The sequence below is a fragment of the Ursus arctos genome, unplaced genomic scaffold (assembly GCF_023065955.2).
Source record: "Ursus arctos isolate Adak ecotype North America unplaced genomic scaffold, UrsArc2.0 scaffold_4, whole genome shotgun sequence".
Lineage (NCBI taxonomy): Eukaryota > Metazoa > Chordata > Mammalia > Carnivora > Ursidae > Ursus > Ursus arctos.
In genome coordinates, this window is record NW_026623056.1 from 38123032 (window position 1) to 38147842 (window position 24811).

The following is a 24811-nucleotide window of genomic DNA, read 5'->3' on the forward strand; positions in this document are numbered from 1 at the left end:
TGCTTAACAGACTCACTACTATTTACAGGAAATAAGATAGTATATTTTTTTAATTAAAAATGTTTATTGGCTATTGACTTTAATAGACTTACATTAATGGAAAAAAAACATTTTTTTCAAATGTGCTAATAAGAAAAAGACCCAGAAAAATGAACAATGCTGAGCAGAATATTCAGTGTTTTGAACATAAATAAAACTCATAAATTTTATATGGATTCTGGGATATTAATACTCCTCCAACAATGGATTTGGCATTGAACAGGAATATAAACATATGAGCAAGTCTAGTCCAATATATTTCAAAGTAAGCAGATCCTTGAGAGCAGAAAATCTTTCACAAATACCCTTGCGATTCATGGAGGAGAGATTATAGGAATGTCATGGACATTCTTAAACCAACAATAAAAGAAAAACATACAGATACCTAACACATAAAAGTATAGTAACAACATAATAATTTAAAACAATGTTCAGTAATGCCCACTGAAATGAAAAAATAGCAAAATATAGCCCAAGAATGTAAAACAAATATGTTCCACGCTCCTACAAAAACAAAGGCATTTTTTTGGTTTTCTTGGTTGTTTTTACAAAAACTGTGTGTGTATATATTCTTACAGAAAACATGACAAATGCAGAAAAGCCCAAAGGAAAAAAAAAAAAAATCACCTGTCACACCATCAACACGATTGGCACTCCTTTGGTGAAAGCAGAAAAAACTCATAGAATCAGAGATAATCCAGGAAGGCCTTCCCAGCCTCAGGATCTGCTGATGCCAATTCACCAACCACATCAAAAGTCACAGGCCAAACCTCTTCCTAGGCTCTCAACTATCTCCACTGTTACCTGATTCCCGGCACCACTGCATCTTTCACCAGGCCAACAGAGATCAGTAAACAAGGACACAAGATGGCTACGACAGTAATCTAAAACTTTTTGGTCCCCCAACGTTACAGCTAGCTAGAATCTTGGAAGTTCCTGTAGTCCTACCCCCATGCCTGTCCCTGTTTGCTGAGGAGCAAATAGGCATGGAGGCGCTAAGTGATTTGCCCGGTGTCACTGAGTAGAACTGAAACCCAGGCTTCCAATTGCCAGGCCGGGGCTCATCCTAGTGAACACATGGTGAATGAAACCCCCCAAGTGATGGGGCTACAGTTCCTATGTGGTTAGACTATGAATGAGCCTGAAGGGCAGACCACTGCGGATCTGCATCAGCAGACGAAAGCATCTAGCGAACTTTTGGCTCCTAACAGGCAACTGCATGGGCTCTCGGGAGACAAGTCACACGAAGATCATGTGGTCAAATGAAGGCGTGTGCCCTGGGCCAACTGATCCCAGGAGCAATGTGTGAGCCCCACATTCCATGAAGATGCAAGTCTAGTCAAGTCACAAGAGCCTTTCCTGACTGACCGCAGCGGTGAGGCGGCTTGGAAGGCAGAAGTGTCCAAGCGGCTCCTGAGAACGTGAGGATTAAAACTAGGAAACTCTTAAATCAGCCAGCTTCCTTTTGCAGTCAACAGTCACGTGTCTACAGAAGTCATGCTGCTCGTGACCCAGCATCTCTCTTCAAGCTCTGATCCAGCTCTGCGAACCCACACAACCTCATCAACCCGCTTCAGGGCTGTCCCTTCGCAGCTAAAGCTTTTGTCTTTGACTAAACGAAGCTCCACTGACTAGAAGAGTTAGCACGGAAATATTAAGGGTCATGGTTCGATTCTTTCTGATCAGTCGGGGTCACTTAAGTCTTTAGAAGAAATCTCTTTAGCCTCCAGTCGGCAGAGTTTGCTCAAACGTTCCTTATTTATGAGCAGACCTTATCCTCGAAGATAAATGATAAAGCGAAGATCATTCCTTGTTCTCTTCTTCCCACATTCCAACAGCGGGACAGGCTCAGCGTGAAGAGTCAGACTCGCGGATGCCAGGTCTCAAGATGCTTGCCTGCGGATCAGCTCCTTCAACTGTGCCAGTCTGTCGCTTTTTAGTGCTTCCCGGATGGAGTGGAAAAATCCAAAATAGTGTTCAAAGTTGTGCATCATGAGCAGGACCCCAGCCAACAGCTCGTTGGTCACCAGCAGATGGTGGATGTACGCACGAGTATGATTCTTACAGCAGTAACAGGAACACCCTCTCACAAGCGGATCAAAGTCCTCCTGGTACCTGAGAAAGGAAGTTACAATGCTAGTCCAGAAAGCGAGGAATACAAGACATCACAGCCTAGGCTATCTGTTCCGCTGGTACATAACCCATCATCAATAACCTGCCCGGCAAATGTAGTGCTGGGCACCTGCTTAGGATGACAATGTGGTGAGAAGTTAACCTAGAGCACGATAAGTCAGGAGACTCGGGAGTCTTCCCCGACAGACACAACCTCCTGGACTGAGCCTTACACAAGAGCATCAAGAGTCACGGGCTCACTCCCTCATGCCGAGCTTTCTTAGTCACACTGTAACGGCACACGATGACAGTAAATGCTGTTCTGATGCATGACACACTTCTCCCACTCGCCACCAGAACGAGTACAGAAGACACGGTACGACCTTCCACTTGCAGAGCTTTGCGTGTGTGTGTGTGTGTGTGTGTGTGTGTGTGTGTGTGTGTGTGGACTGCAGAGCACTTTGATATACACTGTTCTCACTTCATCTCTGCGACCACCGTTGAAGACAGGCATTTTTATTGTCATTTCCCAATGAAGGCTACTAAGGGGGTCGAAAGAAAGGGCTCCAGAGCTACCTGGCCTACGTTTAATGCCCGGCTCACAACTCACTTCGGCAAGGCACTTAACTTCCCTCTGTGTCTTTGTTTTCTCATCTGTAATGGTAATAAGTATAATAACAGCATCTTACAAGATTTAAATGAGTTAATATAGCAAAGGATTCTCTCTCTCTGTCAAATAAATAAACAAAATCTTTAAAAAGGCAGGGAGGGGCGCCTGGGTGGCTCAGTCTGTTGGGCGTCTGCCTTCAGCTCGGGTCACGATCCCAGGGTTCTGGCATCGAGCCTCAGGTCCATCGTGCTCCCTGCTCAGTGGGGAGCCTGCTTCTCCCTCTCCCTCTGCCTGCTATTCCCCCTGCACTCTCTCTCTGTCAAATAAATGAACAAAATCTTAAAAAAAAAAACAAAGGATTTGGACACTGCTGGGCACATAATACGCACTATATATGTATTACTTTTTATCAGCTATTGAAAAGAAGTTAAGGGGCGCCTGGCTGGCCCAGTCAGTAGAACATGCAACTCTCAATCTCAGGGTTGTGAGTTCAAGCCCCATACTGGGTGCGGAGCTTACTTTAAAAAAAAAAAAAAGGAAGTTAAATGACTTGACCAAGGTCACTAAGCCATGAGTAGTGCTAGATCTGAACTTTAAGTCTAGTGCTGACAATAAGAAAACTAAAATTTCCAGGGGCGCCTGGATAGCGCAGTCGTTAAAGCGTTTGCCTTCGGCTCAGGGCGTGATCCTGGCGTCCCGGGATCGAGTCCCACATCGGGCTCCTCCGTTGGGAGCCTGCTTCTTCCTCTCCCACTCCCCCTGCTGTGTTCCCTCTCTCTCTGGCTGTCTCTCTGTCACATAAATAAATAAAATCTTTAAAAAAGAAAAAAAAAAAAAGAAAACTAAAATTTCCAGTCAAATCTATAATGTGAGGGAAGTTTAGTAGTCACCCATTTATATTATCCCAGCATTTTAAAAACAGAAATGAATCTCCTTGGCTATTTTTCAAGATGTTGAATGTAGTAAACGTCACCATTTCGGACCTACAATCAAAAAGCCCCTATAGAATGCAGATTAGACCTAGGATTTTCACATTCTTTCATAAATTTTCAAGTCTGTACTATTCTTAGATAGATATAAATTAAGTCTGAATCCCTAGAATGTTCCTTTACATAAGCCCAGAAATACCGCAGCACTAAAGTGAGAATACCAAACTCACAGAAAAACCTCTCAGTGGTTCACTAATAATTACTACTTTGGGTCAAATACAAAGTTATAAGATCTCTTAGTTCATTCTCCACAGAGGGAAATATTTTAAGATTTATAACCTGTATATAACCAAGATGACTTAAGTTCCTTAGAATTGAAACACTTTGTTGTTTTTTATCTTGAAATCTTTATTTTGCTCTGATATTATTTAAAGTAAATGGAAAGAGTAAAAGACACCAGACAATGGATTTGGTCTAATCTTTCTGACGGCTCTCTAAAACAACAGTTATCTAGCCTTACTTTTCTGACAAAATAAAGTATACAAATTCATTTGCAGAAAAAAAGAGTTCTTCTGGAACTGAATTTAAGAAGACCCAAATAATATCCAACTATAAATATTTTATGAAGTCATAAACTGAAAAGGGAACAGTTACATAAACTTTTAAAAGAGACTGAAATTAAAAAGTCAGAAATCAAAATCTAAAAGAAAAACCTTACTTTTTTTCCTTCAGATTAATTTCAAATGATGTCATTTCTTGGTTGTAACTGGTCGTTTTAATTTTCTTCGTGTGAGCCACATATTTTATTTCTTCCTGTGTCCCATTTTGTTGTAATACTGAAGGACAAAACAATAAAAAGTCTTGAATGAAAATCAGATAAAGACTGGCCATTGGGAGATTATTTTAGTTACTATTTTATGCTCTTCGACCTTGTAATTCCACTCATAAGAATTTATCCTAAGGAAATGACACAAGAAAAGTAGTAATATGGACCAAGATGATCACTGACATATTCTCTATAATATCAAAACTTGGAGATTCAACAATGTCTAAGCAAACTATGGTTACAGGTACATAATATATAATCATACTGTCAAGGAGTGACTTTAAAAAATCAGCTGGGGAGAGTATGCGTGTGTTTGAGAGAGAGAGAGATAAATTTGTGTGTGTAGGGGCGCCTGGGTGGCTCAGTCGTTAAGCGTCTGCCTTCGGCTCAGGGCGTGATCCTGGCGTTCTGGGATCGAGGCCCGCATCAGGCTCTTCTGCTGGGAGCCTGCTTCTTCCTCTCCCACTCCCCCTGCCTGTGTTCCCTCTCTCGCTGGTTGTCTCTCTCTCTGTCAAATAAATAAATAAAATCTTAAAAGAAAAAAAAATTGTGTGTGTATATTAGAGTCATGTCGCATCATCATATACATGCGAATTAATCGTGTTTTGCAACTGCTTATGTTACAAATAGATTAAAAGTAGAATATGGTTTTAATTTATGTATTCTGTATCGGGACCCTAGCCTTCCAGGGAACTCAGATTATCCAGAACTAAATGGGGTCTTGAGTTGTGCCCCTGAACTCTAACAAAGAACATTCCTGGATATATAAGGGAAACACCAGTTACTATGCAAAGAGCCAGCTATCTTGAACAGGGGCAAATAGAGAAGCATTATTGGGGAGGAGTAGTAACAAACTCAGGGATGGCCAAGGAGAATGGACAGACAGTCCTAAGAAGGTAATTTTGTCCAGATCAAAGGAAAAAGAGAAGTGACCTGAGCATTGAGCAGCGGGCTGTTATAATTTTGCTGCCATGAATTTGCATGTTGACGTGGTAAACTACAATAATGCCCTGGCTTTCCGGAAAATCCTTATCACTGGGAGGAACTTTTATTAGTTCCTGTATTAGGCAACTTATTCCTTTGTAATTTTCACTTTGTAATTGACAAAAGACTTTAATTTACTACATATACACACACACAAAGATGATTAATAATAACACTTTAATGGAAAACGTTCGAACTATTTCAGTTTTCCTAATCATAAAGAAACAGCTTTCTCTAGCCAAAAAGGAATTTGTTTGTTCCGGAGAACTCAATATCAGGTTCTTAAGTTCTGAATATTCATGGTACAGAATGACTACCAGTTACCCATGTACTTGTGGAAATAATTAAGCTTGTAAATGAACATATGTTTGTGGTATGCTTTTCCATCCATATACGTTATGTTCTAGTCAGTTAAAAGGACAGCAAAATTGACCTATATATAAGAACTTGACCAATCTGATTTATTTTGTTTCCAGAAGTAATTATATTTAGGTTAATGGTTAGGTTGATTTACAAAACTCTAACATCTTCTGGATGAAATGTTAATAACTTGTGGGGAATAAAATGAATCTTCAAGGAAGTCTCTGGCCCGAGTTAAATGTATGACCAGCGGTGACAGAGGAAGAGTTCAAAGGACAGCAGGAAGCAGGAAAGGAAATCACACCTGTGAAAGCCAGAGGGCACACCTGGCATGTAACATTCTCCAGAAAAACTGGGTAGATGCTCTAAGGGACCCCAGCCCAAAGCCCATATCCCAATTTTTTTTCTTCTGTCAGTCAAGTGCCAGACTCTGAAACTGATATTCTTGACTTCTGAGAAACTAAGCAATACAAGAAAATGGTGGTGCTTCAAAGCAATCTTAGCTTTCACATCTCTGTGTATTAAAAAAAAAAAAACCAAAAAAAGGAAAAGTGACACTAGGATCAGAGGGGGTGAGAGATTCCCTGTATTTTGATAGCATGGGGTTTGTAAAAAGCAGACAAGAACTCCTTTGTGAAAAACTGAATTAACTTTTACTAAGTAGTTCAAAGGTTTTCTGTTCTTAGATTTTCATCACTATTCACTCTGGATGTTCTTTTTTCAGACTGTTAACAGAAGGGTTTTGTTTTTCTTGGTTCTGCTTACTCTAAGATCACCTCCTAATACTGAGCAGCTACGGGCACGGCACCAAGTACCCGGCTCTGCGGGCCGACGTGCCGGAGCACACAGGTAAGAAACAAATGTGGTAGTTTTATCAAACGCTGGCGTTACAGTACGCACGTATTTCTGGCTTGTGACTCAAGGCCAGTAATGGAGAGGAAATAGAAACTTGAGGGTAACACAGAGACTAACTTCAGAAGACTTACATGTCTCTTCAGGGTTCGGTTGGTAATCAAAGCTGAACGTCAGGGCACATCCCCGCTCTGTCACTTGATAAGGGAAAAAACTCTCAAATAAGTCCACTCCCCTTTCAATACACTCGAGCACCTCATCTGGCCGGCTGACTCCACAGATGAGCCTATGAAAACAACATTAAGAACAGTGACGTGAGGACAATGCCAGGAACGAAGTAAAGACTCTTTCCAGAAGGTGGTAAATGTAGTAATAATGAGGGCGCCCGGGTGGCTCAGTGGGTTAAGCATCTGATTTCGGCTCAGGTCACGATCCCAGGATCCTGGGATCGAGCCCCTCGTCAGACTCCACACTCAGCAGGGAGTCCTCTTCTCCCTCTCCCCACTCTTCCCTCTCTCCCCTCTCCCTGCTCATGTGCGCTCTAATAAATAAAATCTTTAAAAAAAATAAAAGTAATAATAATGAAACACACCAAACACAGTTGCATGGCAGGCAACAGATAATAAGATATGATAAAAGAACATAGGGCTTTGGCAGCAGAGAGAGCCGGGCTGGAATCCCAGCTCTGCCCTTTATTTACTTACTGTGCTACTTTGGGAAGGTTTCTTAACCATTCCAGGTTTTAGTTTTTTAATCTTAAAAATAAGAGTAGTAATACATACCTCACAGACTTGTTGTGAAGATTAAGGAGATATTTGAAAAAGCACATTGTGGAGTTTTGGGTCCCAAAGAGAAGTTCAATAAAGTTTAGTTTCCTTTCCCCACCCATGTCTTCTAAACAACCTCCCTAGTCTTCAACTTTGTATTTATAGCCTATCCATCCGCTACACAGATTTTTTTGAGGTTGCAAAGCTATGTCAACTATACGTCAATTTTTTAAAAAAATTGTTTTAAAGAGTGCAAAGCCGTGCGCTTTATTTCCCCCTCAAACACTTTCCATGTTTTAACTGTATTTTGCCTAGAATTCCTTTTTATAATTGGCTCAAGAAAGACATTTTTTATCTACTGTATTCTTCATAGGTTCATTTACAAAGCCACTCTTGCTCTCAGAATTTCAACTCGGCCCATACGGATCTGAGACTCTATTTGACTCTCTTTATTCTTCTTTTATTTTCTCCATTAATAAAAAGTCTGCATGGTGGAATGAGATGGTATTTTCAGAGGTAATTGATAAGGCATTCTGGGAGTGATCAGACCACTTCACCAGGTTTTGCCACTAAAGCAAGAGGGGGAGGTGCCCTAGATCACGGTTGGCTGGCTGGCTGCTATTTTTTATGTTTGTTTTTCTACCCATAGTCCCTTTTATGAACTGGCAGAGAAAAGCTTACAGACTCCCTGATTTCTAAGAGAAGTCCAAAAAAGGCTTATGTAATATTAAACAACCAGAACACTTAAATATATGCCGGTTTTCCTGAGTACAGTTTCCTTCAACTAACGTAATGTTTTAGAACTCCTCTCCAACTGAAGCTGGCATTTCTACGCACGTAAAAACAATCCCAGCTCTCAAATCCAGTAACAGACATCTGTGAGCACTTAGCTCAAAGAAGTCTAGAAAATGACTAGAAATACTAGTGCTGAATTGTTATCTGCACCGGAACGAAATCAGCACAGGATGCGGAGCAATGAACACAGACAGCTAGGTTCAAACTGTGAGGCAAGTGCTGCCCAGGGTGCTGGAAGTATCTTGCTCTGGCTGACGTTTCCAGGGTTGTATACGTATGGAAAAAGTCATCAGACTGTACGTAAGATTCACACACTTTATTGCAAGTTATACCTAGATTTTTTTAAAATTGGTAAAATTTACATATACTATATACCATCCAACAGCCCAAGGAGCATAAAAAGCAGCATCCTATAATCAAACCTCTTAATAGATCTGTAGGAAAAAAGCATGAATATTCATACCAAATTGGATGAAAGACTAAGGATTTAGAACAAAAAAGAGAAGGAAAAAAAAAGAAAAATGTGGTAGTCTAATAAGACATGAGCTGCACTCAGAACCTTGGGATTTTGAGCTTTGAATCTTGCAGATCGTTTCTCTACACTACTACATAGTGAATCCTGTGTTTATGGAAAGAACCAGCCCCATTAGTGTTGCCAGTCCTCTTGATTTCGAAGTGACTTAACTACCTGCCTCCAGTCTAAGAATTTCTTCAACGTCCTTATTATTACTACAGCCCACGTTCATTCTGCCAGGCACCCCACATCTGTCCTCAACTTTCCTTGATTAAGGCCAGAGTTCCTCATAATTTTCTACCTGTCCCCAGACACCGTGTTATAATGAATAGAAAACAAAATCTGCATTTGGCACAAAAATGAGTAGAAACAGTACAACACTTGCCCTCACTTATATGGATCAAATAAACTAATTCACATGGCAATTGTCTTCCTCTAGTTCTGACATCAAAGGCACAACAGCCGTGATGGAAACTCCCCCCCCAGTCTGCCTCAGCCCAGAAAGGACATCATCAGTTCATCAAAAGACGTGCCCGTGTAGACACTGTGCGTAATACGGAACACCCGCACTCCGGCTCTGTGGCCCAGGAGGCGTGGTCTGCATCCCAACTGAACACTAGCCTTGGTTTGTCCTCCGGCAGCTCTGCAGTGACTGATGACAGCAAGTACAGTCTAGTTTCCAGGGTGGCCGGATTCCCTTGAAAGCCATCCAGAAGGAAGCCACCTACGGGTCGCTTGGCTGTCTCTCGTGCTGACCTCAGCCTCTCCTCCATCACGTCTCCACCTTCAATCACTCCGATGATGGTACTTTTCTGAAGGACCTAAAGGGAGAAAGGACTGAATGCTTTTAACTGTTTCCAGTAGTGGAGACCTTTGTTTAAATGGACATCACATGGAAGAGATCTCAGGGCAGCTTCTACAATTGAAGCATGAAAGGGGGATGGGGCTCCCTCCTCCCTGAGGACCTTTAGGGCCTCCAAAACACACAACTTGAAAGCCACCCAAATAGGTAAGAAAAGACTGAGGAAAACGGAGCAATCAATACATGCAGTCATGTTTGAGCTTAGGTTAAATTAGACACACACTGAGCAAGTATGAGAGGGGAAGGACAAAAGGATCAGTTTTCGTTTATTTAAATGACTATCCAGGCCTGCTTTAGGCTACCTCCAAGTCTCTCCGTTAGATTTAACTTTAAGAACTCTGTGGTTGGGATAACTGACTATCCGTTTGGAAAAAAATAAAACTACACCGCACACCATCCTGAAAAATAAATCCCACATGGCCCTCTAATCTAAACATACTAAAGAGTTATACAAGTCTCAAAAAGATATGTTCAAGTTTTTATAATCTTGGAGTAAGGAAGGCCTCCCTAAGCAAGCTAAAGCTTACCAGAAAAGGCTAACGTATTTGAGTACAAAACTTCTCTAGTGAAATACACTCTCAACAAAGGCAAAGGAGAGCTCACTGCTTATTGGAATAGACAAGTACTTACACCATAGAAAACCTCTAACAAATCTTCTATGGAAGTGACAACCCCATAGAAATCTGGGCAGATATGTGAATATGAACTTCAGAAAAGTAAATGTCAATGCCCTGTACACATATGGAGAGTAACTAACGCTCACCAGGAAGGAAATACAAATTGGAAACAGTTAGATACCACTTTTGCCCATCACTCTGACAAAATAGTTAAAAGACAGATAGCAACACTGTGGAGGTAAAAGTGTTAGAGAAATGACTTTCTCTGATAACTAGAGAGAGTAAAACTTAGTTCGGCTTCCTGGTAGGGGAAGTAGGCAACACTTTTCAAAATGCCAATGCTTTATCTTTATGTCCTAAATTCCACTTCTAAGAATCATTCCGACGAATATATTCATTCATATGCATTAAGGTATACTTACAAAATGTTTACAATAAGTAAAACTGGAAACAACTTCAACAACTTCAACTTCTTTACATCAACAGAGTAAAGGCTTACATGAATTATGATACATTCATAATATGGCTTCCTACACAGGTGTTTTAAAAATATGGCAATATATGCACTGACAGAGAAAGAGTTTTGAGATATTGCTAAACAAAAACAAGCACATTTCTGAACATATGATCATACTCATGTAATTAAAACCCCATACAGTAATGCACATATGTAAAAACTATGTGTATGCAACTAAAAAATAAAAATGCAAATCAATAGTGGCTCTCTGGTAGAAGAGAGGAATGGGGAGAGAGTCTGGAATGCTGTGAAGAGAGAATTTTGCTTCTCAGTTTAAGCAGGAGGGACACAATCAGAAAGAACACTTGGGCCGCTGTGTGGAGAATGAATTAAGAGTGAGTATGGCTAAAGGCTACATAGGAGGCAAGTTTAGTAATTCAAGTGAAAAACGAAGAAGACCCAGGCTAAGGCAGTGGCAGTGGGTGAAGGGGAGGGACAGGATCCAAAACTTCATCAGAAGGTACGATCAACAAGAGTGTCTGGGTGGCTCAGTTGGTTAAGCATCTGCCTTGGACTCAGGTCGTGATCCCAGGGTCCTGGGACCGAGCCCCACACTGGGCTCCCCACTCAGTGGGGAGTCTGCATCTTCCCCTCCCACTGCCCCCCCCCGTACACACGGGCTCTCTCTCTCTCAAATAAATTAAAATCTTTAAAAGGAAAAAAAAAAAAGAAGCTGTAATCAACAAACGACCAATTAGTTGCCCACGGAGAGGATGAAAAGTCTAGGCTGACTCTTGGCTCCTCTTTTGGAAGTCCAGGGAGATGATGGGAAGAGCAAAGACAGAGAATCCTTGGAAGATAGTGGTCGGTGAGGCAAGAGGATCATTCTGTTTTGTGCATTCTGAGTTGGAGGTCATTAGCCACTGAGGACACGTGTGATACAAATGTGACTACCCAGGCTGGAACAGCGGACACCTGGCACACCGCTGCCACTCTCCACGGCAGACATGGCTGGCAGATGCTCTCTTCCTGCTGCACCCAGGCACAGCTCCAAGCACCTTGGGATGAAACCCATTTGCCATCCCTGGCCTAGGAAATATATGGAGAAGAAAAGAAAGCTGACACCAGAACCTTGGGGAGCTTCAGTATTCAAGGGCATTCAGCATAAGAAAATCTAGTGAGTAAAAAAGGAAGAAATCACAGGAAAAGGGAAAGATGTGTGCAGACATACAAAGCAGGTAGTTACACGGGCCTGCCCTTTTACGTGACTGGCACAGCCCTATCTAGGAAACCCCCGTTCGTGGACTAAGAAGTATAATCATCTAATTTATTGTCTAAAATGGAATACATGTGCTCTCTCCGCCAGCCACTCAAGATGCCAAAAGGAAAGAAGGCTAAGGGGAAGAAGGTGGCCCTGGCCCCTGCTGTCACGAAGAAGCAGGAGGCCAAGAAGGTGATCAATCCCCTGCCTGAGGAAAGGCCCAAGAATTCTGGCATTGGACAGGATATCCAGCCCAAAAGGGACCTCACCTGCTTTGTCCAATGGCCCTACTACATCCAGCTGCAGCGGCAAAGGGCTTTTCTCTATAAACGTCTGAAAGTACCTCCCGCAATTAACCAGTTCACCCAAGACCTTGGCCTTGCACCGCCAAACAACTACTCAACCACTTAAGCTGGCCCACAAATACAGACCAGAGACAAAGCAAGAGAAGAAGCAGAGATTATGGCCTGAGCTGAGAAGAAAGCAGCCAGCAAAGGGAATGTCTCCACTAAGATGCCGCCTGTCCTTCCAGCTGGGGTGAATGGTCACCACATTGGTGGGAAACAAGAAGGCTCAGCTGGTAGTGATCACACATGCTGTGGATCCCATTCAGCTGACTGTCTTCAAGCCCGTGCTGTGTCATAATATGGGGGTTCCCTACTGCATTATCAAGGGGAAGGCCAGGCTGGAGTGTCTGGTCCACAGGAAGACCTGCACTGCTGTTGCAGTCACACAGGTTAACTTGGAAGACAAAGGAGCTCGGGCTAAGCTGCTAGAAGCTATTAGAACCAATTACAATGACAGATATGATGAGATCTGCTGCCATCACTGGGGAGACAGTGTCCCGGGTCCAAAGTCGGTGGTTCACATGGCCAAGCTGAAAAAGGCAGAGGCTAAAGAACTGGCCACCAAACTGGGCTAAGTGCGAGCCGTTGAATTTTCTGCACGTAAAAGTAATAAATAGTTCTCTTTCAAAAAAAAATATGGGACACGTGGAAGCGTAAAAGGGGACGCTACTAATAATCATATCAAGACAACAGCTATGATCACAGGGATAGAAAGAGGGACCACCACACAGCAGTAATGTGAAACGGTAAGGCTGACTAGCATGGAAGAGGGACTTGAGGCTCATCCGGCTGTTCTAATAATCATGCTGTCACACTCCCTGTCCTCCTTTCTACTCACGTAAACACTACTCATCCTACGAGGATAATTACTGGCTCAAAACAATTGCTAGTGAGCAACACTAACAATTAGGACCCACGGCAATGTCCCCACGCTGAACCCTTACTGCAGATACTGAGAGTTCCATTCAGCGTGACAACTACGTTTCCTCTAATCATTTTATGTCTACTAACTTTATCAGCCAATTATGTTTTTTATTGGTACACTCAAAATAACAACGTTCCTCAACCTGAACGCACTTTGCCACAGTGGGACCTAACCACTGCCCAGGACTACTCCATGTAAGTGATCTCAACACAGAACTGTCCCCTCCAGTCGCACCTTCTCTTCTCTCACCAGCTCTGCTCTCTCCTAGAGACTGCATCCTTTCTCAGCTTCATTCACTCTCCTACCAGGATCTCGGATCCACCGCCACAGCGTCATCCTCCCCACCCCGTCATAACCAGCCACCACTAGCAAGCATTTACTGAGGGCTTACTTATGGCAGATATTCTGCTACACGACGGAGATACAAAAAGGACACTCAGAAATTGAGTTTAAGGAGGTCATAATCTAATAAAGACAAACACATAGAGAAATCATCGCACTACGATATGACTGGGGCTGTAACAGAGCCACATACAAATTAAAGGAGTGGCAAAGGATGAACAGAACTTCCTGGAAGGATCAGGGACAGTTCCCTAGAACGATGAATGGAATGAGCTGGATCTGGAAGCAAGAGAAGCAGTATAGCTGGAGATAAGGAAAAAAAGAAACAGTCTGGAAGGAAGTCCGCGTACAGCCTCAGCAGAATGGAATAGGGTAATACCTTAGGGAACTGCGGGTGACTCAGAAGGGCCACAGCCACAGGAGAAAGCAGTCGGCACTGAGCTGGCGGAGTTGGCGGAGGCCAGGTCACAGCAGCCTGCCCATGTCACGTAAGAGTTGAAACAGTCATTAAATTTTCTTAGGGAAGTGGATATGGGCTCCTATTTGTGTTTTATGAAGATCTCTCAGATAGCAGGGCTGAAGATGGATTGAATGGAAAGGAGAAGAGACAGAATAATTAAAAGGTAATGTCTACATAAGAAATGATGAGGTTATTATGCCTCAAGGTGGTGATAAGAAAGATGGGGAGGTGGGAGCAGATCCTAGATACATTTAGGGAGATGGAATCTAGAAGGAGCAAACAACTGGATATTAAATTGGGTATTAAGAGGAGGCTTGAATGTGGAATTTAAGAAACAAAACAGATGAACATAGGGGAAGGGAGGAAAAAATAAAGTAAGATGAAATCAGGGAGGGAGATAAAACATAAGGGACTCTTAACTATAGGAAACAAACTGAGGGTTGCTGGAGGGGAGATGGGGGGATGGTGTAACTGAGTGATGGGCATTAAGGAGGGCATGTGATGTAATGAGCACTATGTATTATATGCAACTGATGAATCACTAAACTCTACCTCAGAAACTAGGAATACATTATATGTTAATTGATTTTAAATGAAGTTTTTTTAAAAAGGAGTCTTGAAAGACTCAAACATCTGGGTTGAGGACCTTGGTGGCTGCTGTGAACTAAGAGAGGAAAAGAATAGGTTTGAGGAGATCAGATACTGAGTTTGAGGTGCATGTGAGGGATACTCTAGTAGAGCCCAGATGAAGTCCACTTTATATAATTCTGAAGCTGAGCAGAGTGAGCTTGATTACCCACGCAATTTCGGAATTACTCAACAACTGAATCCCAGGGGAGGCTGCCCAGGGAAAACATCCAGAACGGGGTGAAAAGAGAGCCTAAGAATTCTAGACAGTTAGAATACTGATGGTTCAGGAAAAGAAAATAGGACAGTAAAAGATACCAGGAAGTGAGAAGCAGAGAAGCAGGAGGAGGAGAAGAGAAAGCAGTAGTATGGAACGTCAGTAAGTATGGAACGTCAGTAAGCGAGAGTTTCCAACAGAAAGGAGTGGTGGGCAGTGCAGCCTTACCTCTGACTCTTCCTGCAGCCGTACACAATTATCCAGGAATCGAAGCGACCGATCAACAGACTTTCTGGCTCTTTTCATGGAAGTTGCTTCCTCGAAAGACGCCTCTCCATCTGAGAGACACTGGAACCAGTCTGGCTGAAGGGCCTGCTGAATTGCCATGAACTTGGAAGCAGTCATTTCCACTCGTCCCCCAAGACCCCACACAGACACAGACTGCCATGGAACAAAATGATGAGGAATCAGCAAGAGTAAAATGCAAATCAAAAGGAAATAGTAAAATGATAAAGCAATACCGAATTTAATTCTTCTTTACAAATAGAGAGATGGTGTTATTTCATTATCTTAGACACGGTAGGTAGAAGCAGCTTCCTGTACTACATTCCAATTCTCCGAGCACCTTATAGCTCATAGAGAATCCATCAGTGGCCGCACAGCCAGCTTCTGAGCTAGCCCCCAAAATTCTTTGTTATACCTTTCCAGCCCAGTCTTCCATTCTCCGAGACCCTACCCCATGCATGGTGTCTTCCATCACACTGTTCCTTTTTGCTGAATGCCCTCCCCCTACTTCTTTGCCTGGTAAAAGACCATGCATCCTTCAAGACAAAGTTCAAATATCATCTACTCTATTGTGCCCCCAAAACTATCTAGGCATAATCCATCACTCACTCTTCTAAGCTCTTACAGCAATTTGTACTTATTTCTTTTATAGAAACGATAGTACTTATCACACCATTGTATAGTTGTCCGACTAGAGTATCCCAATTCATGTTTGTGCCCCAAAAGCCTAGTCTAGGGCCTCGCACATTATTGAAGGTTAGTAAGTGTCTACTGGATGAGTTAGATACAGACATAAGGAAGTCAGACAGGACGTAAGCTTCTCTTTGTAATGTTCCTTCTTTGGTTACTCCTTCCCCTATCGTATCTTTCTTCTTAGAAGAGATTGACAAGGGCATAAATGGGGAAGCCACATAGAGTCTTTTTATTCTGGCCTAAGGCTTAAGAACACTGTTTAAATGAATCGTCTCTCCCTTACAAATGGGGTACGTAACAGAGGTAAAAATATTCACTTTTGGATTAAAATTACAAAATAAAAAAGTTTAAAGCAGAAGAATAATCTAAAATACTTATCTTAGGTAAGATTAATAGATATCATTGACATCAGTATAGTGGGTGCAGGAAAAGCAGGTGCATTTGTAAAGTAGCAGCACATACGGAGGCCTCGCCAGCACGAAGTCCTCAATGTGCCATGTCTCAGGTGGAAACTTTTAACACAGTTCCTTTTGATACTGCTCTTCACTAGCTAAAATCTCTGGCTGTGCACCCAGCCTTTGCAAATGCTGTTCTAAAAGCAAGCAGGATTACACTGAGACTCCACTATATATAGTTATACATGTGATAACACTCATCAGCAACTTTCCTAGCACTTCCTGAGGTGGTTAAAACTGCAAATAAAGCACGGCATAAAAAAACTATTGCTTTCTACCATCATAGCAATTTCTTTTTTTGCCATGTACTTGACCCTCCTTCATCCCTAACAATGAAAATGCTGAGAATATATTCCTTACCTTAACCCCATCTGCAGGCAGCCCTACTCTAATTCCTATAAACCACTCATCCCACTATATCCATTGACATAAGAAGGTATAAAGGGGTAGGGAACGGGCTAGCATCCCAGGCAGTGGGATCTAGAACTGGAAGGATACAATAGGCTAACTTTCTGGGACAAAGCTGCAGCCTTAGAGGCCCTTCTGAGAACACACCTTGTTTGTTACGTAACCGGCTGGGCAGGGGCTGACTGGATCATGCAGGGAACAGTACAAGAGCGATTCTGGCATGCCTGTGTAAACATAAAACAGACCTCCTGAAAGCACTTACATCACCAATTACACTGTGTTGTAACAGACAGCAGCTTCATATGTGTACTGTGGATAAAGTATCTCTAGACGTAGTAAACTGTTCATACCCGATCTTAGAATTACAAGAGGCCCAGCAACATGAATGAAAAGATTACCTTTAAAACCTACTCATCTGAAAAAAGAATTAAAGGTTCACGTCTAATGACTGAGTTACTACAAAGGAAAAGTGTATCTTAAAGTATGAAATACAATAAAAGTGTTTAGTGGCATTTTGACTCTACTTGATTCATTTTGAAGAAAAATAAAGTATCAAGTATGTTCATTCTAGGTACCATTCAAAGGACCTAGCTACTGGAAAGACAAAATGATATGGTCAAAAGGTAATCTCATTAATAATAAAGCTATCCCACACCATGGCACCTAGGGGCAGAATTACAGGGAAGCTGCAGGATACTGAAAATGGATCGAATTCTCAGTAAGTTTCATTGACTCAAGATGACAATTTCTTAGGTTCTTTAGTCAAAAATATAGTCATATAAAAAAAATAAAAAAAAGTGCTTACTAAACCATATGTGCTTAAATTTCCTATGCTACCCTACATTTTCATTAAGAAAAAAAAAAAGGATTTCACTGAAAAGACCCAGAAAACAAAGCAAGCAAAAAATAAAAACAAAAAACGACCCTGCAGTTCACCACCTATTTTTCAATAATTTCTATTATTACAGTTATCTCTAGAAAGCTTTTTAAGCTATTTTCACTTAATTATATGCTTATATACTTTAAAGCTGGTTTTAAAATTGGATTCAGTCCAAGGAAAACATTACGTAAATCCCTCTACTTAAAAACAGGGCCTTGTGACCAACAAGTCACCATGCAATTCCCCACAGAAGCAGAGGACTGAATAACCAATGGAAACAGAATTTTCATTCACTTAGGTGAGTCTTAGATATTGGGAGAAAGTTCAGGAGAAAGTGGTCTACAGAAGAATGGATTCTCAAGCTGCTACTGCAAAGCTTTTCCTATAAACAAATGGACACATGCATCTGCATATAAAATCCTATTTCTGGAACGAAAGATAATATTAACATACCAGAATACAGCTATAGATAAACACTTCACCTTCTGCTTTATGTTTTAGGCTCAAACATGGCTAGACTGCTTTGGATCTTAGGTATGTCCCATGCAATCTCTTACTTCTGGGTCTTTGTTCTGTGCCTGGGATGTCTGCCCTCACCTGTCTACCACCACCACCGCACCCACCTCCGGACCTGGCTAAGTCCTCTTTTTCCTTGACTCAGATGAGATACCCCTTCTTCCTCCCTCTCTCAAGAATCCTTCCCTTAGTCTGACCTCTGTCCACATGAGCCCCACAGCAAGTTACGTGCTCCTCCCTCTGGGCTCTCCTGGTACATGTGCATATTCCTAACCCTGCAAACATGGTCACTGCATCCTACTCGAATTACCTATTTATCTTTATTCCAGACAGGCTCTGCGTTCCACCGGGGAAGCAACTGTTCCTACTCATCTTTGAATCCCCAATGGGTAGTTCTTAGATGCCCAGTAAATGCTCATTAAATTAATAAATGTATGAATGAAAGATCAGTCAATAGCACCTCCAAACTTTTATATATTAATGTATCACAAGGCAACCACAAATAACTTAATCTTTACCTATAAACTTTCCAATCCCTTCCTTATATTCTGCTAACACTTCATGGTGTTCTGCCCTGTAAGCAAAACAGAAAAACACATAATAATGAATCATTCTACAGACACTCTATGCAACACTGAAACCCACTTCTCTGCACCCAAACAAGCTATGTGACGGTAAACGTAGTCTTGAACAACAAAATACACCATTATTCAAGAGTCCCGACTCATTAGGCTGTGTTCTTCAGCCAGAGTACAGGTCTTCCATTTACAAGTAGTTCTGTGAGAACAGAAACGCAAAGATCAACTGCTTCCAAATGCCCGGATTTTCTTCCTCCCCTCTCCCCTTTAAAATCACTATTATTTGCAGAGTTATTTCATCATACAGCGGGTTCTTCAATTAAGCATGAAGTCAGTACGTACATTACATAAAATGCTCTAACTCCATTAGTTTTGTTTTCATAACCTACAAGTACGTGTGCAGATACAGGGAAACATTTGAGGCTGGGGCATGAAGACTGCCTCTAGAGTCCAAGTTTAGTTCTCACAGAGCATTTCCTGCCCTATCACCTCTGGGAGTGGTGGCAATGAGGGCCACCATCCTGGCACAGTTGGATCAGAGGAAGAGTGAAGCAGCTCTGAAATGTAGGTCTGGCCTATGGCTTCCAGATTAGGGCCAGATGATGTCTAACACTTGACATCTCCTGAGTTCATTCTAAAAATCTGTAAATTTTGTGCATATAATCAAAAAAGTCTTTCTCTTTACTGCGCCTTATTAACTTATCTGAGCTGCTTCCAGAGTTGACACTTAAGTGATCGGGTCTAACACTTACAACGAGGACAGTGTAAGCTGAGCCATGGCAGGAAGCCCGTGGATAGTATGCAGTGTCTGATGGGTCAGGTGTGGGGCACAGCCGGTCTTGGTGTACAGAAGGCAGGCTGGAATGTCCATGGTGTGGTCCCCTGTTTTGCCCAGGCTTTTTATTTTTCCTAGGCGACAGCCATTAACTACCTTGGTAAGATTCAGCTTCATTCTAAGAGACTCCTCTAGGTCCTGATAAGAAAAGAACAGTCAATTCAGGAGCTCCATGACATCTAAAGGCTAAGCATTTTACAAGGAAAGTAACTTACACGATGATGAAGGACAACATGTTTATTCCTATTTCCAGTCTACAATTGTTTTAGATATCAGGAAAAAGGAAATGGGAGAAGACACAGAGAGAATAAGATAACTTTCCCCAAAGGCCCAGAGCAAAATGATGACATCAACCACATTTAAATTCAGTCATTGAATTTTTGTCTGCACTGATGAAAATCAAACAAATGGAAGGACAGGAGTAAGGACTAATCACAGAAAGAGTGTGCACTCTTTTGCCAAACACTAGCTTTCAGCCTTGAAAATGTATATAGGGGGCGCCTGGGTGGCACAGCGGTTAAGCGCCTGCCTTCGGCTCAGGGCGTGATCCCGGCGTTCTGGGATCGAGCCCCACATCAGGCTCCTCCGCTATGAGCCTGCTTCTTCCTCTCCCACTCCCCCTGCTTGTGTTTCCTCTCTCGCTGGCTGTCTCTCTCTCTGTCGAATAAATAAAATAAAATCTTTAAAAAAAAAAAAAAAGAAAAGAAAATGTATATAGAAGGTCACGCTGCTTAGGCCATACTGATTACTGATTTGATCTATTTTTCCTATCTCCAATTTGAAAGAATACTAGGCAACATAGCAATTTCTCCCAATACGTTGTTAAGTAAAGAAAGCAGGTTCCAAAACAGCATTCTGGTGTTTATTAAACTATATGGAAAAACATACATTAAAATATAGAGATTATCTCTGAGAGGTGAGATTATTTTCCAATTTGTTCTTATATAGTGTCCAAATGGAAGTAAGAAACCACATAGAGAATCCATGAAATTCACAAGCAATTCTGTATTACTTTTTATCAGGGATCTTGGTGGACTAGCCCCTGGTCCTTTTATGTAGCAAGCCCTGGAGGCTGATCTTGTCCATACACCTAGCACAGATCCACCCTCTTGTCCATACACCTAGCACAGGTCCATCCACAGATCACCTGATGGACAGATCAGGCTCAAACAAATCAATCTTGAAGAAGGAACAACAAAATCAGAATGCACATTATTTAATCTGAGAACCAAAAAAGGAAGGAGGACCAATTACTGTATTCATGCCCTATAGGGTACCACACAGGAATCCAAATGCCATGTGAGCACCTTATCTGGAATAGGAAGGGTAAGTAATGATTAGATACGTAAAGATAACTGAAAGGAAACCCACTGGTTCTCTAATACAACCAAAGTCAGATACAACCAAAGTCAGATTCCCCTAGGTTAAACACAGGGACTCTCCAAGAGGGAAGCAGCAGCTAGATCTGGAAGCCCAGACTCTTGGCTTCCAAGACTTAGCTTTCTGTTGGGGACCTCTTAGACCTATGCTTGTGGAAGGTTATGAACACCTTCCAGGAGTCCCCATCTTCTAACAGAAGAGTTTCAAATGTGATTAATCATCCACTCAATTTTGAAAGCATTTTCTCTTATCTCCCTTTCCCACTGTTCCCCCAACTGAAGAAACAGACTTCTTCATTCTTTTTTTTTTTTAAAGATTTATTTATTTATTTGACACATAGAGAGAGACAGCCAGCAAGAGAGGGAACACAAGCAGGGGGAGTGGCAGAGGAAGAAGCAGGCTCCCAGCGGAGGAGCCTGATGCGGGGCTCAATCCCAGAATGCTGGGATCACGCCCTGAGCCGAAGGCAGATGCTTAACAACTGAGCCACCCAGCACCCCGATTTCTTCATTCTTAACCCAAGGTCTGTCATTAGGTCCTTGGGAGCTCTAGAAGATACTGGCCACCATGTTCTTAGATGAGGAGATAGGTTCTCTTGTGATACAATGCACAAAAGTTTAATCCCCATATTTTTTTTTTAAAGATTTTATTTATTCATTCGACAAAGACAGAGACAGCCAGAGAGAGAGGGAACACAAGCATGGGGAGTGGGAGAGGAAGAAGCAGGCTCATAGCAGAGGAGCCTGCTGTGGGGCTCGATCCCATAAAGCCGGGATAACGCCCTGAGCCGAAGGCAGACGCTTAACCGCTGTGCCACCCAGGCGCCCCTAATACCCATATTTTTAAAGATAAAATTCAAAATCCTCAGCTTAGTATACTGAACCCACTAGGTCAGCTAGAGAGGAATATCCACTTGGCTCTCTCTGCAGTGCAGGACTCTGATGCTATGTCCTCACATCCACTGTTTGGGCTTCTTAAGAGTCCCATCCTAATGATGATAAATTAACGTGTCACCAAAGAAAAAAGCAAACAAGGAAAAGTAGATGGCTGCATTTAAGAAAAAGTATTGTAATAGATAAACTGCTATTGTCAGTGATTCTCTGTATCATGAGAATGAATACAAATATTCATTTCATTCAAAAATAGCTGGAAATCAACATTAAAAAAAATGCAACCTTGCCCAGAGTTAGAAGAACCACACTTCCCTTTCCCCATTCACCTTTCTGTTTATGGTAATTTTCATAAGTGCACCCATTTTCTAAGGGCTCAAATACGAGTTTTTTATTACGGAGTAATGTAAACATAAATACACACAAATGCATACTCACGTACACGTTTTTTAAAAACTTGCTGTGGGAAGGATATAATCGAAACCAAGCAAATTTCTCAAGAAACAAACCATAAGTCTCCAAAATATCAACTGACTTTTATTTGCCTTCGTCATCACCCTCTCCCCTGTGGGTCACGCACCATAGGTAACTTCTAAGATCTGCGGTGTTACGCTTTTCAAAATATACATTCACACTTCACTTTTACAAACGGAGTTCCTGGGTAAGTCTTAAGGAAAAACCATTTTAAAAAACCACCTGGAAATGGTTCATGGAAAAAACTTTATCAATTTAAGGGCAAGTGATAAGCTGTCAATGGATGTATGCCTTCAGGAGGGCTAACAGATTCCCTGAACCTCTGGTAGCATTGTACCTGTCCTAACACTCCCAGCGCCACCATGCCCCGCCCCGCCTCCCCAGCATTCCCTCAGAAGAAGGCATTTCTAAATGTTTTTTAGATGAATTCTCTACAGACTGTCAAGACTGTAATATGTTAAGGGAAAAGAAGAAGCTTAGGTGAGCACATTTTTTTGTGAAAGAAAAACTATACATATTTATAAACACATGCGTACACACACACACTACAATGTTTGTACGTGCATAGAAAAAAGTCTGAAGGACTTCTAAACAATATGGTGCACTGAGCTGACTCAGAAAGACACAGAAATGATAGACTTTAAAATTCTAGAAAATAATAACAGAAGATGAGACAGAGACTATTCAGAGGTAGAATATTCGAAAATCCTTACCCTATTTGGGAGGGCGAGAGAGATAATGAATCGTGTCCAACTGTTAAGTACGTGTGTCAAAAATCTTAAAGTAACCATTAAAAGATTAATGACAGAATGCATAATTTCTGAAACCGTTGCTGAGGGATGCGGGATGATAAAGAAAAACTGGTTAATACGATAAAAGGCAAGAAAGAGGAAAAGAGACCGAAAAGCACATCAAATATAGAAAATACAAAATAAGATGGTAGAAGTAAACCTAAATACGTCAGTGATCACAATATAAGTCAACAATTTCACATATTGACAATAGTAGCAACTAACATTTATTGGGCATTTAGTGTCTTTTACGTATTAACCCTGCTAAAATGTATCATCATATCGACCTCGAAAGACAGATGCTATTATTAAGTGCATTTTACACATGAGAAAATGGAGGGTAATAGAGTCACTGTCTGCGAAGTGGCAGAGCCAGGACTTAAATCACGGAAGTCTGGCTTTAGAGGTTGTATTCTAATAGACCAATAGCCTATTAGAAGTCCCATCTTGTCCATACACATATGCAATGTTTACATATTAACTGTAATGTTAAGACACAATTTTATAATCATATTTTCCATTTTGCTATAGTGTTGTTGCTTTTCTTCTTGTTTCCCTTATTTTCCTTCTCTGCCTCTATCCATCCTCCCAGCCTCTACAACATTTCTCCATACTCATACAAACATTTAAACATACTCCTATATGGGAGGGGATTTTTTTTTTTAATTAAAAATGGAAACATACCACACTGTATGCACTTCTCTACAATGTGCTTTTTCCCAGGAGGAAATGGATATCTTTCCTGAAGAAGAGACACAGAACTTACCCTTTTAAAGTAACTACTTCATGATATTACATAAATTGGATGTGACACAATTTACTCAACCATCACCCTTCTGATGGACACTCAAGTTACAGAGCAGGTCCTATGATCTATGCAATAGGATGAAGACACAAATTCCCTGATCTCATTTTCACCAACCTCAAGTCTAGTTTAGTTTATGTTTCCTGGCAAAGCGCTATGTTTACACTGATTTTTCTTCGTTACAACATTCCCAGATTTAGGTTGAGTAAATCCAGGGTCCACGTTATTAAAGTTTCCTCAGGTCATACAGCCACAAAGCTGGGTTCAAAGCTCCCACTGTAAACCACTACCCTGCCTTACAAACCCACGTATCCTAGAAAGTACTGCCTCCAGGAACATCTAAGTTCAGTCGATAAGGACGATTTTTCTTCACTCCACGGGCCCCCTCCACTGGCCTCAGACCTCGCGGAGCCCTTAGCTCAAGGATTGGAGATCGGCCCAACCCTCCTAAGTATCCTGTGCAGTCCAGAAAACACTTCCGGCTAAGAGCCTGATTCTTGGGCAGAGGCTGGTGGAGAGGAGGCCCTTCTCTCTCTGAGATGCAGTGAAGCTTACACGATTTGGGAGAATTTGGACTTAGAGAAGCCAAGATCGACCAGGAGAGCCAGAAAAGGGAAAGAGAAACATGTCACGAGTACAACTACAGTTACTGCAACACAACGAGTACGCGTCTGGGCGCGACGCAACTCATCCACCCGTGGTAGCCCCCATTCTAACAGGAAAAGGAGGCACTTACCTGCACACCTCGCAACTTCTTTTGGCCTAGAGACCCCTCAAACTCCTCGTAGTTCGCTACCACGTGTCCGGCTTACAGAATTCTCGGCCCCCTAAACCACCGCCTCCGCTGCAGAGCCAATCAGGGAGCACTGCGTCATCACAGGGCGCCAGCAATAGGCAAGGTAATATCAAAGCGAGCTT

General features: G+C 41.9%; 1 protein-coding gene and 1 pseudogene across 3 annotated transcripts; one reads left to right on the forward strand and one right to left on the reverse strand.

Annotated features, from left to right (window-relative positions):
• Positions 1-44: 44 nt before the first annotated feature.
• Positions 45-24804, reverse strand: QTRT2 (queuine tRNA-ribosyltransferase accessory subunit 2). 3 transcript variants are annotated; one of them, XM_026493610.4, is made up of 9 exons: positions 24630-24804; positions 19471-19691; positions 18659-18714; positions 16892-16968; positions 15132-15344; positions 9410-9609; positions 6847-6998; positions 4409-4526; positions 45-2154 (listed from the first exon to the last, which is right to left on the reverse strand). In XM_026493610.4, exons 2-9 carry the CDS (start codon positions 19668-19670, stop codon positions 1923-1925), a joined length of 1248 nt encoding a protein of 415 aa, XP_026349395.2. In that variant the 5' UTR covers positions 19671-19691; positions 24630-24804; the 3' UTR covers positions 45-1922. The 3 variants fall into 3 exon arrangements, with proteins under 3 accessions (XP_026349395.2, XP_026349396.2, XP_026349397.2); XM_026493611.4 differs by lacking the exons at positions 18659-18714; positions 19471-19691 and having other exon boundaries at positions 24630-24798; XM_026493612.4 differs by lacking the exons at positions 16892-16968; positions 18659-18714; positions 19471-19691 and having other exon boundaries at positions 24630-24799.
• Positions 12094-12907, forward strand: LOC123000753 (60S ribosomal protein L7a-like; annotated as a pseudogene).
• Positions 24805-24811: the final 7 nt, after the last annotated feature.

Excerpts from the sequence above, each read along its gene's own strand:
- QTRT2 (XM_026493610.4), bottom strand. The coding sequence starts at position 19,670 with ATGAAGCTGAATCTTACCAAGGTAGTTAATGGCTGTCGCCTAGGAAAA. Across the intron at positions 18,715-19,470 it reads CAGCTTACACTGTCCTCGTT|GGCAGAACACCATGAAGTGT; the intron begins GTAAGTGTTAGA and ends TTTTGCTTACAG. Across the intron at positions 6,999-9,409 it reads CTGCCGGAGGACAAACCAAG|GCTCATCTGTGGAGTCAGCC; the intron begins GCTAGTGTTCAG and ends TTGTTTTCATAG.